The sequence below is a fragment of the Salmo salar genome, chromosome 01 (assembly GCF_965601325.2).
Source record: "Salmo salar chromosome 01, fSalSal1, whole genome shotgun sequence".
In the NCBI taxonomy this organism is placed as follows: Eukaryota; Metazoa; Chordata; class Actinopteri; order Salmoniformes; family Salmonidae; genus Salmo; species Salmo salar.
Genome location: NC_138291.1, coordinates 20105714 through 20133475, shown reverse-complemented (window position 1 = coordinate 20133475; position 27762 = coordinate 20105714). Strand labels below are relative to the sequence as shown.

Sequence of the window (27762 nt, the reverse complement as noted above, 5' to 3'; positions counted from 1 at the left end):
GCTGCCATTGTGCAAATGGTAGTTGAAAATAATGCCATAAGACTGCGGGAAATCAAACAACAGATTATTGAAAACCCTGCCATCTTCAATATCAGAGTGAGTTTATCAACCATAGCCCGCATCCTTAAGAAACACCATCTCTGGATGAAGCAAATCTACAGAGTCCCATTTGAAAGGAATTCCCAGAGTGAAGGATAAACTGTACGAATATGTGCAAGTAAGCAATGTAGTAGTATTACAATATTGAAACATTAGAGACTCATTGATGTTGCCAGTGAACCTAACTATACAGCAATTACAGTATTTACTGTAATTTCAGAGAATAATGGAGTTGGATGCAAGTCCCATCCCCCAGGAACACATATTCATAGATGAGGCTGAATTCAATTTAGCAAAGATGAGGAGGAGAGGAAGGAACATCCTTGGTCAACGTGCCATCATTGAGGTACCTGGCCAGCGTGGGGGAAATATCACCATTGCGTAGCTATGCGCCACAATGGGGTCCTCCACCGTCATGCCACCCTTGGACCATACAGCACTACCCATTTCCTTAATTTCCTGAACACCTTACACAACAGTCTTTTTCAGCCAGAGCAGAGAAGGCCAGGCGATCCTGAGCAGCAAATGTATGTTCTAATTTGGGACAACGTGAGTTTCCATCAGGCTGCGCAGGTCCGCAACTGCTTCCATGACCATACCTGGTTTACAATTCTCTATTTCTCAACCCTATTGAGGAGTTGTTTTTAGCATGGTGGTGGAAGGTGTATGATCGCAAACCCCATGAACGTATGGCCGTAATCCAGGCAATGGAGGAGGAATATGGTGACATTCCAGTCTTTTCAGGGGTGGATGCGTCATGCCAGAAGATATTTCTCCACTGTCTGGCCAAGGAGAATATTGCCTGTGATGTTGATGAAACTCTGTGGCCGGACAAAAACAACATATATGACTGATTTTGTTTTCGCAATGGAGTATTTGTTTCCTGACTTATGATTTTGATTTTACTGTATTTTTGGCAGTTTCTTTATCTATTTCGTACAATTGAGCTAACATACAGTACAACAGTACAAATAGACCTATTTTTATTCCTTTGCATATGCAAAAATATATTTACTGTATGTTTGCATTTTTACTGTACAGTTGAAGTCGGAAGTTTACATACACTTAGGTTGGAGTCATTAAAACTCGTTTTTCAACCACCACAAATTTCTTGTTAGCAAACTATAGTTTTGGCAAATCAGTTAGGACATCTACTTTGTGCATGATACAAGTAATTTTTCCAACAATTGTTTACAGACAGATTATTTCACTTATAATTCACTGTATCACAATTCCAGTGGTTCAGAAGTTTACATACACTAAGTTGACTGTGCCTTTAAACAGCTTGGAAAATTCCACAAAATGATGTCATGGCTTTAGAAGCTTCTGATTTTTTAATTTCATCTTTATTTAACCAGGTAGGCTAGTTGAGAACAAGTTCTCATTTGCAACTGCGACCTGGCCAAGATAAAGCATAGCAGTTAGACACATACAACACAGAGTTACACATGGAATGAACAAAACAAGAAAAAAAAGAAAAGACAAAAAATGAAAAAAAAGGGGGAAAAAAGTCTATATACAGTGAGTGCAAATTAGGTAAAATAAGGGAATTAAAGCAATAAATAGGCCATGGTGGCAAAGTAATTACAATATGGCAATTAAACACTGGAATGGTAGATGTGCAAAAGATGGATGTGCAAGTCGAGATACTGGGGTGCAAAAGGAGCAGAATAAATAAATAAATAAATAAATACAGTATGAGGATGAGGTAGATAGATGGGCTGTATACAGATGGGCTATGAACAGGTGCAGTGATCTGTGAGCTGCTCTGACAGCTGGTGCTTAAAGCTAGTGAGGGAGATTTTTGCAGTTCGGCTAGTTGACATCATTTGAGTCAATTGGAGGTGTACCTGTGGATGTATTTCAAGGCCTACCTTCAAACTCGGTGCCTCTTTGCTTGACGTCATTGGAAAATCAAAAGAAATCAGCCAAGACCTCAGAAAAAGAATTGTAGACTTCCAGAAGTCTTGTTCATCCTTGGGAGCAATTTCCAAACGCCTGAAGGTACCACGTTCATCTGTACAAAGAATAGTACGCAAGTATAAACACCATGGGACCACGCAGCCATCATACCGCTCAGGAAGGAGACGCGTTCTGTCTCCTAGACATGAACGTACTTTGGTGCGAAAAGTGCAAATCAATCCCAGAACAACAGCAAAGGACCTTGTGAAGATGTTGGAGGAAACATGTACAAAAGTATCTATATCCACAGTAAAACGAGTCTTATATCGACATAACCTGAAAGGCCACTCAGCAAGGAAGAAGCCACTGCTCCAAAACCGGCATAAAAAAGCCAGACTACGGTTTGCAACTGCACATGGGGACAAAGATCGTACTTTTTGGAGAAAGGCCCTCTGGTCTGATGGAACAAAAATAAAACTGTTTGGCCATAATGACCATCGTTATGTTTGTAGGAAAAAGCGGGAGGCTTGCAAGCAGAAGAACACCATCCCAACCGTGAAGCACGGGGGTGGCAGCATCATGTTGATGGGGTGCTTTGCTGCAGGAGGGACTGGTGCACTTCAAAATAGATGGCATCATGAGGAAAGTTATGTGGATATATTGAAGCAACATCTCAAGACATCAGTCAGGAAGTTAAAGCTTGGTCGCAAATGGGTTTTCCAAATGGACAATGACCCCAAGCATACTACCAAAATTGTGGCAAAATGGCTTAAGGACAACAAAGTCAAGGTATTGGAGTGGCCATCACAAAGCCCTGACCTCAATCCTACAGAAAATGTGTAGGCAGAACTGAAAAAGCGTGTGCAAGCAAGGAGACCTACAAACCTGACTCAGTTACACGAGCTGTGTCAGGAGGAATGGGCCAAAGTTCACCCAACTTATTGTGGGAAGCTTGTGGAAGGCTACCCGAAACGTTTGACCCAAGTTAAACAATTTAAAGGCAATGCTACCAAATACTAATTGAGTGTATGTAAACTTCTGACCCACTGGGAATGTGATGAAAGAAATAAAAGCTGAAATAAATCATTTTCTCTACTATTATTCTGACATGTCACATTCTTAAAATAAAGTGGTGATCCTAACTGACCTAAGACAGGGATTTTTTACTCTGATTATATGTCAGGAATTGTGAAAAACTGAGTTTAAATGTATTTGGCTAAGGTGTACGTAAACTTCCCGACTTCAACTGTAAGTGTGCTTACAGTATGCAGTTTGACATGTATTAAGTCATGTTGAAATATAAAACAAAATTTTTTGCATTTGTGTTCCTTTCTTGTTTGAGTACACACAAACAATATACAGTATAACAAATCTTAGTCTTTACACTGAAATAGGTTCTGATAGTAGTCTTTTCAATTTGTCACATTGGTGTGATCTCGGTTGTCACTAAGTTTGATTAGTGTGTGTGTCTCATTTGTAGGCAGAGTTTAATTTTGAGCAGGGAGTACATGATTTTGATTGCTGTGTTTAATTTTGCAATATGTCTGTGAGGTTTGGGGGAATTGGCTAACTGTTTTGTGCTTAGAGTTTTGAGTACATGAGATGTCGTTTCAGCAAATGTGTGTTAACAACTGGGAAAAACTCTAAACATCATCTTCTACTATTTGTTTTTGGCTATTCATGCATATGCAATGCCCAAGAGGAATTCTATAATTTAAACTGTTCTGTGCTGATATATTCTTATTCATGGAGGAGCTATGGAGCCGAAAGAAGAGGAACTGACCTTTATGGCCACTTGCATGGCTGTGTTCTCTCCATTCATCCCCAGAACCTGGCCTTCATACACCTCCCCAAATGCTCCATGGCCCAATGCCCTGCAAACACACACCAAGCCAGACAGGTGACAAAGAGCTTCACTTCAGAGCTTCACCCCAGAGCTTCACCCCATCATGTAATGCACATTGTAGCTTATAGCTCACTGCTCAGTCAGCTGTACTGTGTGTGTGGACTACCTGAGGAGGGTGATGTTCTTGCGTGGTACTTCATTCAGCTCGCTCAGCGAAGCAGCCTTGCCAGCAAAGCAGTAGTTTGGGTTGTAATCTGTCATGATGATAGATGACCGGATCTTACTCAGCTTGTATTCTGGGCTCTGGAGACGCAGCCTAACTGCGTGCAGCTGGTTCTTCTTACGGTAGTATACTGTAGGAGAGAGAGACCAGGAAGACAGTGTTGGTTACTGTCATACAATCCTCGGCTTCAAACTGTTGCTATACTGTACCTATCAGAGACATAACACACTATCCCTGCATCAGACACACTACCCTAATGTCTGTCTGTCCTCTAACCTCTGGCCTCTGGCCCTGGTCCAGTCAGTGACTAGCTGTGAGTCTGTGAGTTGAGGACCGAGGACTCACCCTCCGTGGAGGCGGCCCCGATGCAGGTTGGTAGTCTGCCTGGGGGGCTGGGTGGGGGCCCTGGGGGGCGATGCGTGGTGGTGAGAGGTACCCTCTGCCGTGACGTCGAGCTGCAGGTGCAGACAGACGCGACGCTCGGGGGGGAGGAGTGGGGGGGCCGTGGACAGACTACCAACCTACTTGGGGGAGAGCTCAGGTGAAGAGACAATGTTAACTGTCTGAGGTTTGTCTCCACCTGGATGGGCCCTCACCATGGGCCACAGTGGGGCTGCTTGACCATCTGGCTTTTGGGTTGAGTTGAGTTGAGTTTGTGTGTGTTGTATGTTGGGTTGAGTGTGTGTGTGTGTGTGTGTGTGTGTGTGTGTGTGTGTGATGCATGTTGTGTGTGTGTTATGCATGTTGTGTGTTAGGATATAGAGAAACTATATATTGATACTGTACAGTATGCCTTTTGAATTGACAGTGCTAGAGACAGGAAGCAGCTCTGATATCACTTCCTCTGAGGCTTATGGGAAAGTTCTGTGGTCTTACGCAAAGGGACTTTCACTCCACGGTGAAGCTTAGTGTTAATGACAGGTTTTATTTATTTAGCATTGGAAAAAAGTACAGTTACACTTCAGTCATAGCACAGTGTGTTACAGTTAGTGCACAAGTCAAACTCTAAATATGAGGATCTCATACCGACATAGAGGGAATGTTGATATTTGGTGATATCAGTTTGTCTGACATCATCATCAAGAAAAAATTATACCATCCCACTGGGCACACACTGGTTGAACCAACGTGGAATAGATGTTGAATTGACATTCTGTCATGGTAAGACACTCCATGATTATACACTCCTTAATCAGCACTGGCAGGAAAGTAAGAGTCCTACACTGCCAGAATCCTGCAGCACAAGGTCATCAAAAAGGGAACAGTCAAAGAGGAACTTAAAATAATCCCTCACTGTCAAACATTTCTGTCCCAAAAATGAATAAGACAATCAGTCCATTTTAGGAGCATGAGCACACATAAAGTACACATTTAACACAGTAGCAGCATTCATTATGATATTAATCATTGATCGCTCATTGGCAAGATGAGGTTAGACACTAATATTAGTATAATAGATTATGTTTCCAAAGCAGAATAATCATAGGTACAATTTAAAAGTTAATAGCAGTCATTTCCCTAATTCCCTAATCATTCCTTTTAGCTGGCTTATTGTGCAATCATTAGCATTAAGCGGTTAAACCATGTTTCACCTTGAATTAAAATAAACCCATGTGATTATAAAACAAGTATAGAGGGTAAGAATTGATACTGGTGTGGAGATTTGTCCAATGTGCACTTTTAAGCATGACTAGATAAACAGTATATGTATGTTATTGCACATACTTGGGACCATCAATCCCAATGTGCCAGACAACTAAATGAATACTTAGCCAACCCCTTCACTCTGATAGAAACATCTTAGATTTTGTGGAAGTAAAGTGCGAGAGTGAAAGGTGGCTAGACTGTAATCCCTTCAGCCCCTCCTAAAGTATGTTTATCACAGTTCAAATCAGTTTAGTCTCTACCAGGCTTGATATCTGGAAGAAATATAATGCCCAAGGGCTGACAAGACAAACCCATTTTTGTCAATGTGGATTTCCCAAAAGAGGATTATAAGCAACAATTCCTAAAAGGCCACCTTTTGTACTATTTTCTACAAGTATCTTCCTGACTGTTAAATGCAGTGTTGAATCATGGACTTCCACCATTCACTCACATCCAACGTCACATTTCCCTCAAAGAGAATACATTAAACCACAGCTTGGTTTAAAATGCCAAGCTCCTGCCTTTTCATGATGCTTACATTGTCAGAAAGTTCAATACAGTATCGTTGGCATGGAAAGAAACTTACAGCTCACAGACGGTGAAAGGTGGAGGGCACAGAATCAACACAGAATTGGAAGAGTCTCTTACTGAGGGTGAGGCTGGCGCAGGTCAGGACGATGACTGTCACCACGATGGTTGCCACCACAGCTAGGATGAGGGACAGGGACAGCTGGCCTTCTGGAGCAAGGCCCTGATGGGCTGCTGGGGGGTCAGAGGTCAGGGTTAACAGGGAAAGATGGAGAACCACTCAGATCATAACAATGCATCAAAGACAATGGGATTACTCGAGAGGTAGTTCCTTCCATTCCATTTCTCAATTTCTCTCCTTTTATGAGTGTACCATTTCAAGAGAAACACAGTGGTAGATCTGTGAAATTCTCAAGGACAGAATTTTAAATTTAGCATATATGATCCCAAAACACATCTAGTAAATTAGGGTTTTTACTTGACTGTTACCTGTGCAGGTGACGTTGTCACTGGCCAGCACCTCCTCATTGTGACAGAGGCAGATGATGAGTTGAGTATCCTCGTCCCATTTGCAGCTCTGGGTCTGGCAGTGACCACAGTTGGGCTGCACCTTGATCTCACATTCTCCATGGCTCTCCATGGCTGAGTGGGGAGGATGACAGAGGAAGTTCACCACATGAATCTCACAAGAAGAATGCTGTAGCAGAAGCACTGGTCAACTCAGCCATATCTACGGCTAAAAAGAGAAGCTGTTTCGCAATCAGTGTTCTTTCTTTTCTTCATAACGTTGTCAAACACTGGACTTCAATTCTTAACTATGGTCAACTAAAACAAATCATGGTTTCACTGTAAAGTCGGTACCGCATGGACATGGGTCAGTTGATCTGTTTCAGTTTGTGTCTTTTTCATGTCTGCCACTACACAGAGGACTGCTTTGTATTCTGTGCTGCATTGGCGGCACATGCATTGGACTCAAATGACATTGTCGTGCCGTAAAGAATTGAGGGGCTGTCTGTTCCTCTACATCATTGAAAAAAGGAGAAGGTTGCATGGCGCCAGGATCAACAGGATCCGCGAGGCCCTGAATTAGTTAACTAGTGTCTGAGGGGTGAGGAGCCCATCCCTTCTTCTCCCACTGAATCAGAATCAGGTGGTAGAGACACACAGACCTCTGTGTTACGGCCTGGGCTCGCTCTCTGCTCTCTCCCTCCTCTCTTCTGGCCCCCAGTGACACTGATGAAGGAGGAGAAAGCCTTGCCTGCCAGCGGAAGGAGAAATATTTCCCCCATGGGATTAACAAAGGAGATGCCATCCTGACCGCCCGCTGTGATGTCATCAATCAGCGCAGCATCGCCACCTTGATTTAGATGAAACACGATATCAAAGATAAATGAATGCAGAGAGATTGTAAAAGTCTATGTTTGAGCTAATAATAACAATGCTTTATTATTGCTTGCATAACATATGCTCACATTATAAATGGCAATCTTTATTTTGATCAAAGACGGTCTGGGTAGAGGGAGTATATGTGGTATATTAACGATGTTGAAAGAAATCTAATTTTTCTCAGTCTGTACATATCTCCTCTCAGTGTGTGCCATGTTTTTCAGAGGAGCCAAACGGACCTCCAATCTTATCAGTCAATTAAGTAGAACTTTCTTCCCCAGACAAAACAAAAAGCAGGGTCTGTCATGATCTCAGTATGAGTTTAACCTGTCTCATAATATCCCAACATTCAGAGAGGGATGTTTATTCTGTCACCAACCCATGACTAGTAAATCATACCAGATAAAGGCAGAAAAGCAGTGAATGTTATCAGCATTCCCCTTTCCTTGGGGCCAATGGAAATTATCCAGCATAAATGTATTTGTCAGATTCATCACAGCTAGAAAAGTGCTGGAGGCTACAGAGGGAGGATCTTAAATCCTATAATAACACCCCTAGCAGTACAGTATGGCACATAGGAAAGCAGTAAATATTATTATGAGTGTGTGTTAGATTACCTCTGTATCCGCCTCCTCCTCCTCCAGCAGTGCAGGCTCCTCCTCCCCCTCCAAACCCCCCGAAGGTCGCCCAGGACAGTTTGGATAAGGCTTGGGGGCAGGAAGAACCCCCCTCTGCCCCCTCCAGGAGAGACTTCCCTGCCCACACGTGGCTGGATGAGTCCTTCCAGCCTCCACCTCCCCCTGAAGCACACACACACCACACCTCGTTTAGCCATCACTCTCTCTAAACACTTCTTCCATTGATGTTTGCATAAGATGTGTCGATAAATGCTCTATAAGAACTTGCTGGTCAAGGAGGATTTACTGGGAATGTTCCATGAATCTTTTCCAAGTACATTAATACAGTACAGTCATATACACTATGTCTTTTCTTCCTTTTCAATGGTTGCATAAGTCAAAAGGCTGCAACCAAGATTATAAGCAGACCCATAGGATAACCAGGGGTCAGGGCCAGCTTCTTGATACAAACACATGCACTCCTGCCCTTTCTCTGACACGTTCTACTGAAGACGCTCAAGTAGGAGCTGTAGCAGTCAGAGAAATGAAAGCCATGTGTTTTCAAGGAGCAGATAGTTAGCTCTGTGAAGAGAATCTCAGAGGGAAGGGAAAAGTGGAGGTGGTGAAGTGAGGGGGCAACCCAACCAACCTGCTGCTCCAGTCTTGCCATTGGAGCTGGAGGCCACTGTGTCGTTCTCATACTGCTCCAGAGGGATCTGGTCCAGGCTGCTCTCTGGGTCCTCCAGGTAGGCCTTCCCTCCACCACCAGCCGCTATCAGTAGAGGCACCAGCACCCCACCCTCCATCTGGCAGGGGTCACAGTCAAACACAATAGCAGCTTAAAAAGGTCCAATGCAGCCATTTTTATCTCAATGTCAAGTTGTTTCTGCGTAACAATTAAGTATCTTACTGGATTATTTTCAATTAAAATGGTCAAAAAGAAACAAATAGCTTCTCAGCAAAGAGCAATTTCTCAAGCAATAATTGTGCTAGGACTGTCTGGGAGTGGAAAACTGAAAACTAGCTGTTATTGGCAGAAAGGATTGGAACTGTAGTTTATTGCCCGGTGATGTCACTAGGCAGGCAAAAACTCCATCCCACCAAAACAGGCTGAAATTTCAGGCAGTCTTTTCAAAAAGCTCTTACAGTAGGGGGCTTTATTTTAACAAACCTAACACAGTGGTAAATCTAATCGCAGGCGGTAGAGCTATAGGTTCAGGGGGGTGTCAGAAATATTTTTGCTATTGTCACTATCACAATTATCAGCACATTTGCCGGCGTTGGCGCGAGATGGCTGGGTTTTGATGAATAAACAAGTTGTGGGTTTGTCTAGGCTTGGCCCCTCACTGGCCAATCAGAACATGCTCCATGGTGAAATATTGTATGTGGTTGCTTCAATGTTGTGTATTTACGGTATTTTATGTACTGCCTTTGTATCAACTCCAGTTCCAATGTTAGTCCATCATAGTTTGTTAAATGGCTTACAGAAACAAAATAAAAAAATGTAGACTTATTTTTGCTAAATACATTCACTTCAACCCATTTTCAGTCCATATTGTTGTAAGTAATTGCACGGCTTCAATAGCATTCACACTGATATAGGGGCTAGGCCTACTGTAAATTGCATTATGGCTTAGCATTGACATGCCAAACATTGTCAATAAGCAAGATTACATTTATTATTGATAAGGGCTAAAAACAGAATGAATAATTCAAATCAAATTCTAAACAAAACAACAACTTCTTTTAATATTAAAACAATGCAGACTATGGAGGGTTTTACACACATCCAAACTTTTCACAGTAGCTGGACAAAGATCCTGAATAAATATAAAGGGAGAATGCCAACTCACTGTTATACTGCTCCCAAATAGGCCTAGGTTTTATGGACATAGTCGGAACCATCTTAGAGATCAGATCGCCAGAAGTAGCATTACAAGCGCCCCCACGTACATTGTCACCATAAAACCAGGAAGGTCAATCATTCTAATAAGTTTGGTTGTAATAACATTTTACGAAAAACAAGCAATCCGTTTTTTTTAACAACAACAACAATAATAAATAAATGTCAAATGTAATGACATAAAATCTCCAGGATAAAAAAAGACACACATTGCTGTTGAACCAGCCTTCGTTATAGTAGGCCTGAGGGAGGGCTTTCGGAAATTAGCACTTTGGATTATGTTTTTAAGACACACCTTAAATATTGTCAGCCGCCCAAGCGAAATGATATTAGACAGGTAAATAGCTGAACCTGGCATTAGGGCTGGAACATGCCAGTGCGGCAGTTTTTAAATGATGAAATTGCAAACTAACGTGCATTTCACACTAGCGCCGCCTTAACACCAGCCAAAAATAGAAACCCTAAAAGGGCATTATCATCATTTTCACAGTATTATTCCAACCTCATAGTGTGGAAATATATATAAAACACAGGAAAATCACATTTTTGACTGCACTCAGCTTTTACAAGTACCACTCTACCCTCTGTTATAGTCCATGGTGCAACTGAGGGGCCAGTCCAGTGTTTCAAGGAGATAAAACCTCTACATTAAAGGGTTCTTGTCATACAAACCAGTTGACATAACCTCTGACCTCTACTGCTTGTAACACTACATCTGTAGATAAATACCATGATAAATAATATTTCAGAATGGCTTCAGAAGATCTTCTAAGCTCATCCATCGGTTCATATCTAACAGCTACATGTGCTTCCGATGGACACCATCATGGCTTTCATTTTGTGGAGATGAGATAAAGGCAGAGAACAGTTGACTCAAGTTAGGTTAAGAGGAGGGTCTCTTACCTTGTAGATATAGGTGGCTCCTCCGCCTCCCCCTCCTCCTCCTGCCCACTCTTCACCAGTGAACTCATCTTCTATCACTGAGGATTCCCCCAGGCAGATCTTCTGTGTCAGGGGATTTCTCTACAGAGAACATTTGAATGTGGTTAGATCAGAGAGAGAGTGGCTGCAAGTCTGAGATTTTCTTTTCATACCATCAGAAGATAAATACTTCAGGATGGCACCCAAGATAGCAGAAAGGAAGTAAATGCTCACTAAAATGAATCGGACATATTTGAACAGCAGGTTATCCGGTAACACTTTTTTGGATAGTCCATCTGTAGACGCTCTATAGACTATTTACAGACTCAGTAACATGTCGACTAACTATCTACTAACCCAAACCCAAGCTCTAACCCTAACCTTAACCCTTATTCTAACCCTAAACTTAACCCTTACCCTAACCCATGGCAATCTGGTTAGGGTAACTTTAACTTTAAACCTTATCCTAACCCTTATTCTTAACCTAACTCTAACCGTAACCTTAGCAATCAGTTGCTTATCAACAGATATTCTGTTGATAGTATGGCCATCTGTAGAGCATCAACAGATGGAAAATCAGGACTATCCAAATAAAGTGTGACTGTTTATCCACCCATAATGTCACCCGAGGTAACCTAACTCTCCCCTCTGCAACTCACCCCTGGACAGGCATCCTCCCCCTGATGTCCCACCAGTATATACATGATGTCTCCCTTCTCAAGAGGGAAGATGGCTGAGATGAAGACCCCGTGGGAGCGCTTGTTGTGGTTCTTTGCGCCTTTGCCGCCTGCGGCTCCATAGGCGGAGATCCTAAGGATTGCACAGTAAACCATAGAAATGGCATGAATAGAAAGTGTGTCTTCATTCAAGTCAATGATGGCATAATGGGTGGACTGGCAGACATTTTGATTGCACCCATGCCAGGAATTAAAAGCAGGAAGTGTACCCTTCAATCTGTGTTGTGATTTGCTGAATCAACTACTCAAAGGACATTACAAAAAATACATTCCATTGTTTGATCCACATAAGTTAGCATAATTTGAATGAGCATTCTACATGACCATGGCAATCCAGCATCAGTTGATAGACCATTCCAAAATACAAAATACAATGGAAATTGCATCACAATACCAGGCAGCAATTGTGAGCGTACCTACGAGTTTACCAGATTGCCATGGTTAGAGCTTCCAAGCCCATTCTATTGATTCTATTTCTATGCAGTAAACTATGGTGGCAAAATTAAACTTTGTTATGCACATGCGCTGTATGAGCCTTAAAACCTGTACATTTCCACTGGCTGTTTCGCTCACGTAAGAAGAAGCCAGTGTTTTTCCTCTTGTTTCTGAGCAACTTGATCACTCGACCAAAGACAAAGAGTGTGTGTGTATAGATGGAGTTTCCAAATGGGAGCCAAGAGCAGCAGGGGAGAACCCTGTCTGCCCAACCCGCAGACTGGACCCGGTGAAGGTAATGGTGGATAAGTGGGGCAGGAACATTCGGGAACAGGTACCACTCTGGCACAAGGTAGCAGACATTCCCTTGAAAGGCACATGAAGTGAAATTTTGTTAGCAGAATGTAGAAAGAAGTTACAGGACTCAGTGATAAACCAAGAAAGGCAAGGCAAGTAGAATAGAATATCCACTGCACCAGCACCCGCCCTGGTTGTCCAACAACGGCCTGCTCAGCCGCCTCTCCCGCCGCAGCTCTACCCCCAACAAGACCTGATAGGACTGCAGGACCGTCAGACCCCTCAGAGGCAGCCCCAGAGCAGTAGGAACCATTCTACACACCACCTACAATGACTCCCGTTTCACTGGAAGACTACAGGCATAGATTGGAGAACTGCTTCCGCAAACACAGTGGCATCAGACCAGCAACCGATGACTACAACAGCCTCGACACCAGCGTTCCTTGCTGAAAATGGCCACAAAGTTTCTAAGAAAAAAAAGCTGGAGCGTGTGTCTTAATCTGTTAAGTATCTAGGACATGATATTACACCAAATGGTGTCTCAATCCGTTAAGTATCTAGGACATGATATTACACTTTGGCAGGAAATTGGCTCCAGAGCGTGTGGCCGTAATTCTATCTGTACCACAGCCAGTTACAAAAAGACATATGTTGACACTCACAGGAATGGCAGGCTATTGCAGAGCCTGGCTGCCTGAATATGCTGAGGTTGTACAGCCACTCTCTGACCACAAGGTGGCGATGAATGACAAGATACAGTGGAATGCAGGGGGACTCAAGGAGAACCATTAGTGGCTTATGCAGTGACTACGGCTGCCACTACTCTAGAGAGTAGCTAAATTACCACCACATCTGTCAGCCCAAGCTGCAGAATTGTTTGCGCTCACTAGAGCATGCATTTTAGCTTTGGAATTGAATTTAAGGGAACCAAATTGAATAAAAAATATGTCTGGATTTAGTTAACTGATTGATCTAAGAGTTTACTGCTGGTAAGAAATGTAACTGAACCTGTTGGGGCTACAGGTTAGCAATGAACCCCGAGCCGGGATTGCTAACAAGGCTGGAAATTCAAAACATCAAGAATCTAATAATTTCAATTTCTCAAACAATCAACTATTTTACACAATTTAAATGATAAATATCTCCTCAATCTAACCACATTGTTCAATTTTCAAAGAGGCTTTACGGCAAAAGCATAAAGTTAGATTATGTTAGGACAGTACATAGCCACAAAAGTACAAACATCCATTTTCAATTCAAGGTCAGGCGTCACCAAAAGCAGAAACCAGCTTGAATTATGCACTAACTTTTGTCAATCTCCATCAGATGACACTCCTAGGACATTATGTTATACAATACATGCATTTTTTGTTCCATCAAGTTCATATTTATATCCAAAAACAGCATTTTACAGTAGCGTGAAATTCAGATTTTTTTCTTCTCTGAAATGCTTCCGGTGAACATAACAAAATTACTATTCGAAAACATTGGTAAATTATAATATTGTCATTCAAAGAATAATATATTATCATCTCGTAATTGCTACCGAATGGCCAGATCTCAAAATAACTTTACTGGGAAATCACATTTTGCAATAAACGGGGTGCTATGCTAAGAACAACAGGCTATGCTATACAGTTAGCATCATCTAAAATCGATAATAACATTGTAAATATCCCCTTACCTTTGATTATCTCCATCAGAAGACAGGCATCCCAGGTCCGGAAGGCATCCCAGGTCCGGAACAAATGTGGTTTCTTTTGACAAATAATTTATGTCCAAATAACACCAAGTACTTAGCGTTCATTATGCTCCCACAAAACGTGGTGGGGGACTGTAAAATCACGCCGAAAAGCTAAAAAAACCTAGTAAATAATCTATTTATGTTCGTTCAAACATGTCAAATGTTGTTTAGCATTAATCTTTTGGTCCATTTTTAACGTTAAACATCAGTAATATTTTCACACAACCTATCCTATGTCGAGATAAACAATGAAGACAAAACTCACGTTTCTCAGATTTATGCGCAGGCGCAAAAAAATGAAGTGATGACATGTCAACTTCCTTGGATTCTAATTTGCTCTCTGTTTATCATAGACGCTTCAAACAACTTTATAAAGATCGTTGACATCTAGTGGAAGCCGTAGGTGTTGCGAAATGAATCCTTTCTCACTATGGTATCTATAAAACAATGACACTAAATAGTACAGTCACAAAATGCACATTTTTTTTGATCTATTTTTCACAGGTTTTTGCCTGCAATATGAGTTTTGTTATACTTAGACACCATTCAAACTGTTTTAGAAAATTCAGAGTGTTTTCTATCCGAATGTGTTAATAATATGCATATCCTAGCTTCTGAGTTGGTGTAGGAGGCAGTTAAAAATGGGCACATATTTTTTTCAAAATGTCTCAATACTGCCCCCGAGCCCCAACAGGTTACTTCTTATGGCTTGAATCCCGTTAGCGGGATTGATATGACAACAGCCAGTGAAAGTGCACGGCGGCAAATTCAAAAGAACAAAAATCTCATAATAAAAATTTCTCAAAACATACAAGTATTATACACCATTTTAAAGATAAGATTCTCCTTAATCTAACCACAGTGTCCGATTTCAAAAAGGCTTTATGGTGAAAGCAAAACATTCGATTATGTTAGGACAGCACAAAACAAGAAAAACCACAGCCATTTTCCAAGCAAGCAGAGGAATCACAAAAACCAGAAAGTCAGCTAAAATGAATTACTAACCTTTGATGATCTTCATCAGATGACACTCCCAGGACTCAATGTTACAAAATACATGTATGTTTTGTTCAATAAAGTTCATATTTATATCCATAAACCCCATTTTACATTGGTGCGTGATGTTCAGAAAATGTATTCCCACCAAAACTTCCGGTGAATGAGCACATTAATTTACAAAAATACTCATCATAAACATTGATAACATTTACAACAGTTATTGAAAGAATTATAGATATACTACTCCTTAATGCAACCGCTGTGTCAGATTTTAAAATAGCTTTTCGGCGAAAGCACATTTGTCAATATTCTGAGTACAGAGCTCAACCATCAAAGCAAGCTATACAGATACCAGCAAAGTTCTGGAGTCAACTAAACTCAGAATTAGTATTATAAATATTCTCTTACCTTTGCTGATCTTGGTCGGAATGCACTACCAGGACTCCTACTTCCACAAGAAATGTTATTTTTGTTCGAAATATTCCATATTTATGTCCAAATACCTCAGTTTTGTTCGTGCGTACAGATCACTATCCAAAAGGCATAATGCGTGAGCGTAAAATAAGAGACAAAAAGTCAAATAGTTCCATTACCGTTCGTAGAAACATGTCAATTGATGTTTACAATCAATCCTTAGGGTCTTTTTAACATAAAACGTCGATAATATTCCAACCGGACAATAGCGTATTCATTACAGAAGAAAAAGAAGGAGCGGCGCGCCAAACGTGCCAGCGCAGTAAACAACTCACTGGTCCCAGGCAGTCCACTGATAGACTGAGCTCCTATTCTCTGCCCAGTAATAGGAGATGTTTGAAACAAGTTTCTAAAGGCTGTTGATAGCCAATGGAAGCCTTAGGAAGTGCAAAATGACCCCACAGACACTGTAGTTTGAACAGGGATTAGATAGAAGAACTACAAATCACTTCCTGGTTGGATTTTTTCTCAGGTTTTTGCCTGCCATATGAGTTCTGTTATACTCACAGACATCATTCAAACAGTTTTAGAAACGTGAGAGTGTTTTCTATCCAAATCTACTAATAATATGCATATCTTAGTTTCTGGGAGTGAGTAGGAGGCAGTTTACTCTGGGCACGTCAGTCATCCAAGCGACTCAATACTGCCACCATCCATAAGAAGTTAAAGAACTAAACAAATAAGGAGGGCTATCCCATGAATTAATGTGTGGACACACACAATAACAGAATGATTGTGAATAAACGATTGCATAATGATGAACTGTTTGAACTGTTTAACAAATTTTTCTTGAGGACAGGTCGAATACCCGTCAAGTACAGCGCTGGAATGGTAAGTTACTATTCTCTGTGTTACACTTAACCTGTTGGGTCTAGGGGGCAGCATTTGCACGTCTGGATAAAAAAAATGTACCCGATTTAATCTGGTTACTAATCCTACCCAGTAACTAGAATATGCATATACTTATTATATATGGATAGAAAACACTCTAAAGTTTCCAAAACTGTTTGAATGGTGTCTGTGAGTATAACAGAACTCATTTGGCAGGCAAAACCCTGAGACATTTTCTGACAGGAAGTGGATACCTGATGTGTTGTATTGACTTTAAACCTATCCCATTGAAAAACACAGGGGTTTAGGAATATTTTGGCACTTCCTATTGCTTCCACTAGATGTCACCAGCCTTTACAAAGTGTTTTGAGTCTTCTGGAGGGAGATCTGACCGAACAAGAGCCATGGAACGGTGATGTCCCATTAGACACCTGGCGCGCTACTTCATGTTGGGTACCCTCGTTCCAATAGGTTATAAAAGAGTATGCATTCGTCCACCTTGAATATTATTCATGTTCTGGTTAAAAAAGGCCCTAATGATTTATGCTATACAACGTTTGACATGTTTGAACGAACGGAAATATATTTTTTCCCCTCGTTCATGACGAGAAGTCCGGCTGGCTTACATCATGTGCTAACGAGACGGAGATTTTTGGACATAAATGATGAGCTTTTTTGAACAAAACTACATTCGTTATGGACCTGTGATACCTGGAAGTGACATCTGATGAAGAGAATCAAAGGTAATGGATTATTTACATAGTATTTTCGATTTTAGATCTCCCCAACATGACGTCTAGTCTGTATCGCAACGCGTATTTTTCTGGGCGCAGTGCTCAGATTATTGCAAAGTGTGATTTCCCAGTAAGGTTATTTTTAAATCTGGCAAGTTGATTGCGTTCAAGAGATGTAAATCTATAATTCTTTAAATGACAATATAATATTTTAACAATGTTTTCTAATTTTAATTATTTAATTTCTGACGCTGACTTGACTGCCGGTTATTGGAGGGAAACGATTTCCTCAACATCAATGCCATAGTAAAACGCTGTTTTTGGATATAAAAATGAACTTGATAGAACTAAAAATGCATGCATTGTCTAACATAATGTCCTAGGAGTGTCATCTGATGGAGATTGTAAAAGGTTAGTGCATCATTTTAGCTGGTTTTATGGTTTTGGTGACCCTGTCTTTGACTTGACAAAACATTACACACAACTCTTGTAAATGTACTGTCCTAACATACTCTAAATTTATGCTTTCGCCGTAAAACCTTTTTGAAATCGTAAAACGTGGTTAGATTAAGGAGATGTTTATCTTTCAAATGGTGTAACATAGTTGTATTTTTGAAAAATTTGAATTTTGACATTTATTTGGATTCAAATTTGCCGCTCTTGAAATGCACCTGCTGTTGATGGAGTGCACCACGGGTGGCACGCTAGCGTCCCACCTAGCCCCAAGAGGTTAACAATGCTCTGAAGTCTATTTTCCCCAGAATTGAAGCAGCTTTGCCTGAACCAAATGGAGGACAGCTCCACAAATTTCAACCAGGTGATTGGGTGGTCATCAAGGACCTCCGCAGAAAGATTTGGCACCAACAGCGCCGGACTGGTCCATTCCAGGTGCCCCACAACTCAGACGAAGATGTACCAACCGATGAATCATCGTAGGCAACCCGAGTAGCCATGGGAAGACCAGGACCGGACTCTGCGCATAATATTTGTTGCTTTCATGGTCAGTCTTCTCATTGCAGCTGTTGTCTGGGCCCTGGGAGAAGTGGCCACAATGCAACTGAAGAGTACCAGCACAGTCCCACAGTGGGACTAAAATAACAGCAGCTCCAGCTCGAGCCAATGGCAGACTCAGGACGGGAGTCCAGCAAACAATAGCCGCCCCATTGTTTAAGAAGTCGGAGATCGATGCATCAGCGTGATGATTGTCCTCTTTGCACAGATGAAGTGTACTTCTGTATGACTGTTTAATTGTTGAAATGATTCCCGTAAGAATGTTTTGCACCATGTGAAGGTAAAGATCTCAGTGGCACAACAGAAGCCATTTACAAAGTTAATGTACCGTAATTTCCGGACTATTAAGGGCACCTAAATATAAGCCGCACCCACTGAATTAAAAAATATATATTATTTTGAACATAAATAAGCCGCACATGTCTATAAGCCGCAGGTGCCTACCGGTACATTGAAACAAATGAACTTTACACAGGCTTTAACGAAACATGGCTTGTAACAAAAATAAATAGGCTTTAACGAAACACGGCTTGTAACAATAATAAATAGGCTTTAACGAAACACGGCTTGTAACAAAAAATAAAAAATGTGCAGTAAGCTTTAGTTGTCTTTTGGCACTGAGTCAATTCCTCACGCTGCTGTTTCCAACGTCTTATCATCGACTCATTAAGACCAAGCTCCCGTGCAGCAGCTCTATTTCCTTTTCCAACAGCCAGATCAATCGCCTTCAACTTGAAAGCTGCATTTCTCCGTGTCTTGCCATGATGAGGGTGACAAAATGACTACCATAATCAGAATGATGGGAAGTTTGAGAGCGCTCGATTTAATCTAAACAGTAAACAAAAAAGTTGTTTGACCTTAACCCGTTCGGCAATTTCATTGGTCTAATGAAAGCTTCATGCCAGCAAAAAAACTGAGCACGTCACAGAATGTGTTTTTTTGGAGAAAAAAAAATTGAAAGCGGGAAAAATCCATATATTAGCCGCGTCATTGTTTAAGCCGCGAGGTTCAAAGCCTGGGAAAAAAGTTGCGGCTTATTGTCCGGAATTTACGGTACTAGTGTAAGAAAGCCCTCTCCTACAATGTTTAATATTCTACGTGCTTGAAGTTTTGCTTAGAATATGACATTATTGGCTTACATTATGAATTATTACTTACATGCTTACTTGTAATTTTGTATTAAGTTGGCATTAGTCTCAAAAGGGAGGAATGTGGAGGCAAAATTACAAACTTTGTTATGCACATGCGCTGTATGAGCCTTAAAACCTGTACATTTCCACAGTCTGTTTCTCTCATGTAAGAAGAAGCCAGTGTTTTCCCTCTTGTTTCTGAGCAACTTGGTCACGCGGCCAAAGAGCATCAGAGTGAGTGACCACTGTTTTTGGTCCATCCTGTTCTTTTCGTATCTTTCAAAGGCACAGCTGTGTGGAGACATGAAGAGAACAGATGCTAGCATGAGCTGCAGTGAGAATTCTATCAGCAGAAAGGAGTAACACAACTGGTGTTATCACTTGTTTGTCCACAATGTTTCCACCATGATCTCACACACCTGCTAAACTGCCATGACGACAGAGGTTGTATTTTTCTATAAAGGCTGAGACCCAACTATTGTTTGTTGGGCTCATAACTCTGCACTGTTGTTGAGTGGATTGTTAATCAGCTCCAGATTTTCAAATCTTATAATAAAAAGTTGTTGTTTTGAAGAATCTTCAGTCTCTCTTCCTTTTGATTAGAATTTCCACGACAAAAACACATGAGGAAACCACTGAAGGCCATGTTTGGTGTCACGCCCAGTTGTTTCACCTGTCCTTGTGATTGTCTCCACCCCCTCCAGGTGTCGCTGATTTTCCCCAGTGTATTTATCCCTGTGTTTCCTGTCTCTCAGTGCCAGTTCGTCTTGCATGTTTTTAAGTCAACCAGCGTTTTTCCCGTTCTCCTGCTTTTTGCTATTCTCCTTTTTCTAGTCCTCCCAGTTTTGACCCTTGCCTGTTTCTGGACTCTGTACCCGCCTGCCTGACCATTCTGCCTGCCTTGACCATGAGCCTGTCTGCCACTCTGTACCTCCTGGACTCTGATCTGGTTTTGACCTTTTGCCTGTCCATGACCATTCTCTTGCCTACTCCTGGATGAATAAACATTGTAAGACTCCAACCATCTGCCTCCTGTGTCTGCATCTGGGTCTCGCCTTGTGTCATGATAGTTTGGTGCTTGGGTCACTGTATAAGAATGGCTACTCAACTGATAGATGGAGTGAACATTGCAGAAAGGAGGCAAAAAGATCAAGCCGGTTTTGGTCTCCATAGTGGATCAGACGTTTCACAGCACCTTGAATCAGGCTGTAACAGTGGCAAAGTTAAGGTTGTGCCTGACAGAGGAACACTAACTTGTATCATCAGCTCAAATCATGGTTAATATTGGCATACCAGCGGCAAGAAAAAGTATGTGAATCCTTTGGAATTACATGGATTTCTGCATAAATTGGTCATCACATTTGATCTGATCTTCATCTATGTCACAACAATAGACAAAGATAGTGTGCTTAAAGTAAAAACACACACATTTTTGTATTTTTCTTGTCTATATTGAATACATAATTTAAACATTCACAGTGAAGGTTGGAAAAAGTATGTGAACCCCGAGGCTAATGACTTCTCCAAAAGCTAATTGGACTCAGGAGTCCAATCAATGAGACAAGATTGGAGATGTTGGTTAGAGCTGCCTTGCCCTACAAAAAACCTCACAAAATTTGAGTTTGCTATTCACAAGAAGCATTGCCTGATGTGAACTATGCCTCAAACAAAAGAGATCTCAAAAGACCTAAGATTAAGATTTGTTGACTTGCATAAAGCTGGAAAGGGTTACAAAAGTATCTCTAAAAGCCTTGAGTCTTACCATCAGTCCATGGTAAGACAAATTGTCCATAAATGGAGAACGTTCAGCACTGTGGCTACTCTCAAGAGTAGCCATCCTGCAAAGACGACTGCAAGAGCACAGCGCAGAATGCTCAATGAGGTTAAGAAGAATCGTAGAGTGTCAGTTAAAGACTTACAGAAATCTCTGGAACATGCTAACATCTCTGTTGATGAGTCTACGATGCATAAAACACCAAACAACAATGGTGTTCATGGGAGGACACCACGGTAGAAGCCACTGCTGTCCAAAAAAAAACATTGCTGCATGTCTGAAGTTTGGATGTTTGCACATGGATGTTCCACAGCGCTACTGGCAAAATATTCTGTGGACAGATTAAACTACAGTTGAGTTGTTTGGAAGGAACACACACACACACACACACCACGATTTGTGGAGAAAAAAAGGCACAGCACACCAACATCAAAACCTCATCCCAACTGTAAAGTATGGTGGAGGGAGCATCATGGTTTGGGCTGCTTCACTGCCTCAGGGCCTGGACAGCTTGCTATCATCAACGGAAAAATGAATTACCAAATATATCAAGACATTTTACAGGAGAATGTTAGGCTATCTGTCCGCCAATTGAAGCTCAACAGAAGTTGGGTGATGCATCAGGACAACGACCCAAAACACAGAGGTAAATCAACAACAGAATGGCTTCAACTGAAGAAAATAAGCCTTCTGGAATGGTCCAGTCAGAGTCCTGACCTCAACCTGATTGAGATGCTGTGGCATGACCTCAAGAGAGCAGTTCACACCAGACATCCCAAGAATATTGCTGAACTGAAACAGTTTTGTAAAGAGGAATGGTCCGAAATTACTCCTGACCATTGTGCAGGTCTGATACGCAACTGCAGAAAACGTTTGGTTGAGGTTATTGCTGCCAAAGGAGGATCAACCAGTTATTAAATCCAAGGGTTCACATACTTTTACCACCCTGCAGTGTGAATGTTAAAGACATTACATTATTTTATTGTGTGTGTGTTATTAGTTATTACACCCTTTGTTAGTATTCATTAACGTTTGGGAGACACCCTTTGTCAGAGAGATATTAAAAGAGAGATATTAAATTATTAGAGGGACTATGTCATAAACCCTCAAAGTTCCAGAAAGGGGTGAAGATGGCAGTCATATTGGTGTCTAACTGGAATTAATGGCAGCCATAACCAGACTAATTGGAATTAATAGCAGTAGGGGCATAATCCTGATTTTACTTATGCAAATAAATAAAAACAAAGGCATGTGAAATATCAGAAATGTTGTAATATAATTATTACCAACCTTAAATATTGTAATATAATCATAAATCCTGTTTATACAGGTTTTATACCAATTTTCTGTATAAATAGCCTGGTTCCCGAGCGGCACAGCAGTCTAAGGCACTGCATCTCAGTGCAAGAGGCGTCACTATAGTCCCTGGTTCGAATCCAGGTATCACATCCTGCCGTGATTGGGAGTCACATAGGGTGGCGCACAATTGGCCCAGTGTCGTCGGGGTTTGTAAACAGAGCATGAATGTCTAAACATTTTTGGGGGTGAAAGCTTAGAGTGATTTCTACTGATTTCAGCCAGTATATGGCTGTGGATTAACTGCATTGTTTGAAAGGAATGTTGGCATATTGCCAGTTAATTTGAAACATTTATGGAATCATTCCCCTAAAACTGTTTCGCTAGCTAGCTAACAGATTTACAGTGTAGATAAATTCTCCAAATTAATTATTTAACACAATATCTTATCACTTGACTGGTAAACCATGGTTGACCAATTTCCTGACCCAATTGGCTGACCTTTATCCCATCTTAAGAAGGTTCATGTCCATTCTAGTATTCTAATTCTATGGGGGCAAGAGCCCCTGGGCACCCAGCCTTGTGGGGGATGCGGCGGTGTGTGGTAAGCCAGTGCTTTTAAAATCTAGTGTTGTAATAAGGCCGCGTGACTAGGACAGCAAATCAAATAAATGAGTTCAAAGCCTTGGTTTGGCAGGGGCCAGAATAGGGAGAGAGAGTGAGCAGAGATAGACTCATCTAAGTCTCTATCCGGTGAGTCATGCTTCTCACTCTGCCCCAGTCTCACTTTCACACACATTTTCACACACACACACTTTCACACACAGCGCAGGCAGGCAGTGGCTAAGCCCACGTCATACTCTTCCTCCCCTAACTTGGATGATGTGAAAATCAATCTTGATACTGCAGAGACTTGCCTATATTGATCGGTCTAGCAGATCCGTGACACTAAGTAGTATTTAACCTGTATTTAATCCGTTGACTGATTTTTCAGGTTGTGCTGCTTCCTGCCAGCTGTCAATACTGATGTACAGATGCAATCATTGGTCAAGGGGCTTGTTTCAAGCATCTTCTGCGCCACAGAAGGGGCAGACGGAGCGGTCTTCTGGTCAGGCTCCGTAGACGGGCACATCGCTCACCACTCACGAGTATACTACTCGCCAATGTCCAGTCTCTTGACACCAAGGTAAACGAAATTCGAGCAAGGGTTGCCTTCCAGAGAGACAGAGATTGTAACATTCTCTGTTTCACGAAAACATGGCTCACTCGGGATATGTTATCAGAGTCAATAAAGCCAATCGGTTTCTTCACGCATCGCAGCAACAGAAACAAACATCTCTCTGGTAAGAAGAAGGGTGGGGGTGTATGCCTTATGATTAACGAGTCGTGGTGTGATCATTACAACATACAGGAACTCAAGTCCTTTTGTTCACCTGACCTAGAATTCCTTACGATCAAATGCCAACCGCAGTATCTACCAAGATAATTATCTTTGATTATAATCACAGCCGTGTATATCCCCCCCAAGCAGACACCTCGACGGCCCTGAAAGAACTTCATTGGACTCTATGTAAATTGGAAACCATATATCCTGAGGCTGCATTTATTGTAGCTGGGGATTTTAACAAAGCTAATCTGAAAACAAGGGTCCCTAAATTTTATCAGCAAATTGAATGCGTGACCCGGGCTGGCAGCATTCTGGATCATTGCTACTCCAACTTCCGTGACGCATACAACGCCCTTCCTCGCCCTCCTTTCGGCAAATTTGACCACGGTTCCATTTTGTCGCTCCCAGCCTATAGACAGAAACTAAAATAAGAAACGCCCGTGCTCAGGTCTGTTCAACGCTGGTCCGACCAATCGGATTCCACGCTTCAAGATTGCTTTGATCATGAGGACTGGGATATGTTCCGGATAGCCTCGGACAACGACACTGATGTATACGCTGATTCGGTGAGCGAGTTTATTAGCAAGTGCATTGGTGATGTTGTACCCACGGTGACTATTAAAACCTTCCCCAACCAGAAACCGTGGATTTATGGCAGCATTCGCGCAAAACTGAAAGCGCGAATCACTGCTTTTAATCATGGCAAGGTGACCGGAAACATGACCGAATACAAACAGTGTAGCTATTCCCTCCGCAAGGCGATCAACAAGCTAAGCATCAGTATAGAGACAAAGTAGAGTCGCAATTCAACGGCTCAGACACAAGACGTATGTGACAGGATCTACAGTCAATCATGGATTACAAAAAGAAAACAAGCCCCGTCACGGACACCGATGTCTTGCTCCCAGAAAAATTATACAACTTCTTTGCACGCGTCGAGGACAATACAGTGCCACTGACACGGCCCGCTACTAAAACCTGCTGGCTCTCCTTCACCGCGGCCAACGTGAGTAAAACATTTAAACGTGTTAACCCTCGCAAGGCTGCTGGCCCAGACGGCATCCCTAGCCGCGTCCTCAGAGCATGCACAGACCAGCTGGCTGGTGTGTTTACGGACATATTCAATCAATCCCTATCCCAGTCTGCTGTTCCCACATGCTTCAAGAGGGCCACCATTGTTCCTGTTGCCAAGAAAGCTAAGGTAACTGAGCTAAACAATTATTGCCCTGTAGCACTTACTTCCATCATCATGAAGTGCTTTGAGAGACTAGTCAAGGATCATATCACCTCCACCCTACCTGACACCCTAGACCCACTCCAATTTGCTTACCGCCCCAATAGGTCTCAGCCCTCTCCTGTAGAGGTCGACCGATTAATCGGAATGGCCGAATAATTAGGGCCGATTTCAAGTTTTCATAACAATCGGTAATCGGTATTTTTGGCCACCGATTTGCCAATTTTTTTTTTTGACACCTTTATTTAACTAGGCAAGTCAGATTAAGAACACATTCTTATTTACAATGACGGCCTAGAAACGGGGGTTAACTGCCTTGTTCAGGGGGGATTCGTTTTTGCAACCTTCGGTTACCAGTCCAACGCTCTAACCACCTGCCTTACATTGCACTCCACAAGGATTAACAGGCTGACTACCTGTAACGCGAGGGCAGCAAGAAGCAAAGGTAAGTTGTTAGCTAGCATTAGACTTATAAAAAACTATCAATCTTAACATAATCACTAGTTAACTACACATGGTTGATGATATTACTAGTTTATCTAACGTGTCCTGCGTTGCATATGATCGATGCGGTGCCTGTTAATTTTCATTGAATCACAGCCTACTTCGACAAACGGGTGTTGATTTAACAAGCGCATTTGCGAAAAAAGTATTGTTGTTGCACCAATGTACCTAACCATAAGCATCAATGTCTAACAGGAATATTTAGACTTAGTCACCCGTTAGATAAAATACGGAACGGTTCCGTATGTCACTGAAAGAAAAAAAAACTTTTGTTTTCGAGATGATAGTTTCCAGATTTGACCATATTAATGACCCAAGGCTCGTATTTCTGTGTGTTTATTATATTATAATTAAGTCTATGATTTGATAGAGCAGTCTGACTGAGCGGTGGTAGGCAGCAGCATGCTCGTAAGCATTCATTCAAACAGCCCTTCGCTGTGCTTCAAGCATTGCGCTGTTTATGACTTCAACCTGGGTGGGTATAATTTGTGGAACGTTCCAACAGGAATCTATTCCAAAAACTTCGTAAATAACAAGGTTTCCAAAAAACAACGCATACAAAGTTGTATAGCGGCAGAATAAGATACAGGGTAGGGAGTGGTCTATTTCATTGCGGTTTTCACTCATCACGTTTATTCCGAAAAATGTCTGTCCTCACATGTCTGTTTGCCTATGGACAAACATTAAGAATAAGCTACGTGGTGAGTTGATGCCTATTCGGCAGCTAGTTAGCTAGGTTTTTATGCGTTGCTACTTTGTATGCGTTGTTGGTTGGCAACCTTTTACTTTACGTTTTTTGGAACAGATTCCTGTTGGAACGTTCCACAAATTATACCCACCCCTTCAAGCCTACCAACTCCCAAGATTAGGCTGGTGTAACCGATGTGAAATGGCTAGCTAGTTAGCCGGGTGCACGCTAATAGCGTTTCAAACGACACTCGCTCTGAGACTTGGAGTAGTTTTTTCCCTTCCTCTGCATGGGTAACGCTGCTTCGAGGGTGGCTGTTGTCGATGTGTTCCTGGTTTGAGCCCAGGTAGGAGCGAGGAGAGGGACGGAAGCTATACTGTTACACTGGCAATACTAAAGTTCCTATAAGAACATCCAATAGTCAAAGGTATATGAAATACAAATCATATAGAGAGAAATAGTCCTATAATTCCTATAATAACTACAACCTAAAACTTCTTACCTGGGACTATTGAAGACTCACATTAAAAGGAACCACTAGCTTTCATCTGTTCCCATGTTCTGAGCAAGGCACTTAAACCTTAGCTTTCTTACATGGCACATATTGCACTTTTACTTTCTTCTCCAACACTTTGTATTGCATTATTTAAACCAAATTGAACATGTTTCATTATTTATTTGAGGCTAAATTGATTTTATTGATGTATTATATTAAGTTAAAATAAGTGTTCATTCAGTATTGTTGTAATTGTCATTATATAAAAAATATATATAAATCGGCTGATTAATCGGTAGCGGCGTTCTTGACCCGCCAATAATCGGTATTGGCGTTGAAAAATCATAATCGGTCGACCTCTACTCTCCTGTACTTCCTGTTCACTCATGACTGCGTGGCCATGCACACCGCCAACACAATCATCAAGTTTGCAGACAACAATACAGTGGTAAGCTTGATTACCAACAACAACGAGGCGGCCTACAGGGAGGAGGTGAGGGCCCTCTGAGTGTGGTGTCAGGAAAATAACCTCACACTCAACGTCAACAAAACAAAGGAGATGATCGTGGACAGGAAACAGCAGAGGGAGCACCCCCCTATCCACATCGACGGGACAATTGTGGAGAAGGTGTAAAGTTTAATTTCCTCGGTGTACACATCACGGGCAAACTGAAATGGTCCACCCACACAGACAGCGTGGGGAAGGAGGCGCAACAGCGCCTCTTCAACCTCAGGAGGCTGAAGAAATTTGGCTTCTCACAGAAAACACTCAAACTTTTACAGACGCACAATCGAAAGCATCCTGTCGGGCTGTATCACCGCCTGGTATGGTAACTGCTCTGCCCACAACCGTAAGGCTCTCCAGAGGGTAGTGAGGTCTGCACAACGCATCACTGGCGGCAAACTACCTACCCTCCAG

General features: G+C 41.8%; 1 protein-coding gene across 1 annotated transcript in view; it reads right to left on the bottom strand.

Moving 5' to 3' along the window:
• LOC106571863 (tyrosine-protein kinase receptor) overlaps positions 1–27762 on the bottom strand; it is a 106535-nt gene that overhangs the window by 6942 nt on the left and 71831 nt on the right. The window contains exons 13-21 of the mRNA XM_014145404.3: positions 11732–11882; positions 11055–11174; positions 8898–9054; positions 8249–8431; positions 7504–7602; positions 6735–6887; positions 6366–6479; positions 4014–4200; positions 3785–3875 (exon numbers count right to left, since the gene is read on the bottom strand). Coding sequence (XP_014000879.3) covers positions 3785–3875; positions 4014–4200; positions 6366–6479; positions 6735–6887; positions 7504–7602; positions 8249–8431; positions 8898–9054; positions 11055–11174; positions 11732–11882 — 1255 coding nt within the window. The remainder of the gene's footprint in view (positions 1–3784; positions 3876–4013; positions 4201–6365; positions 6480–6734; positions 6888–7503; positions 7603–8248; positions 8432–8897; positions 9055–11054; positions 11175–11731; positions 11883–27762) is intronic.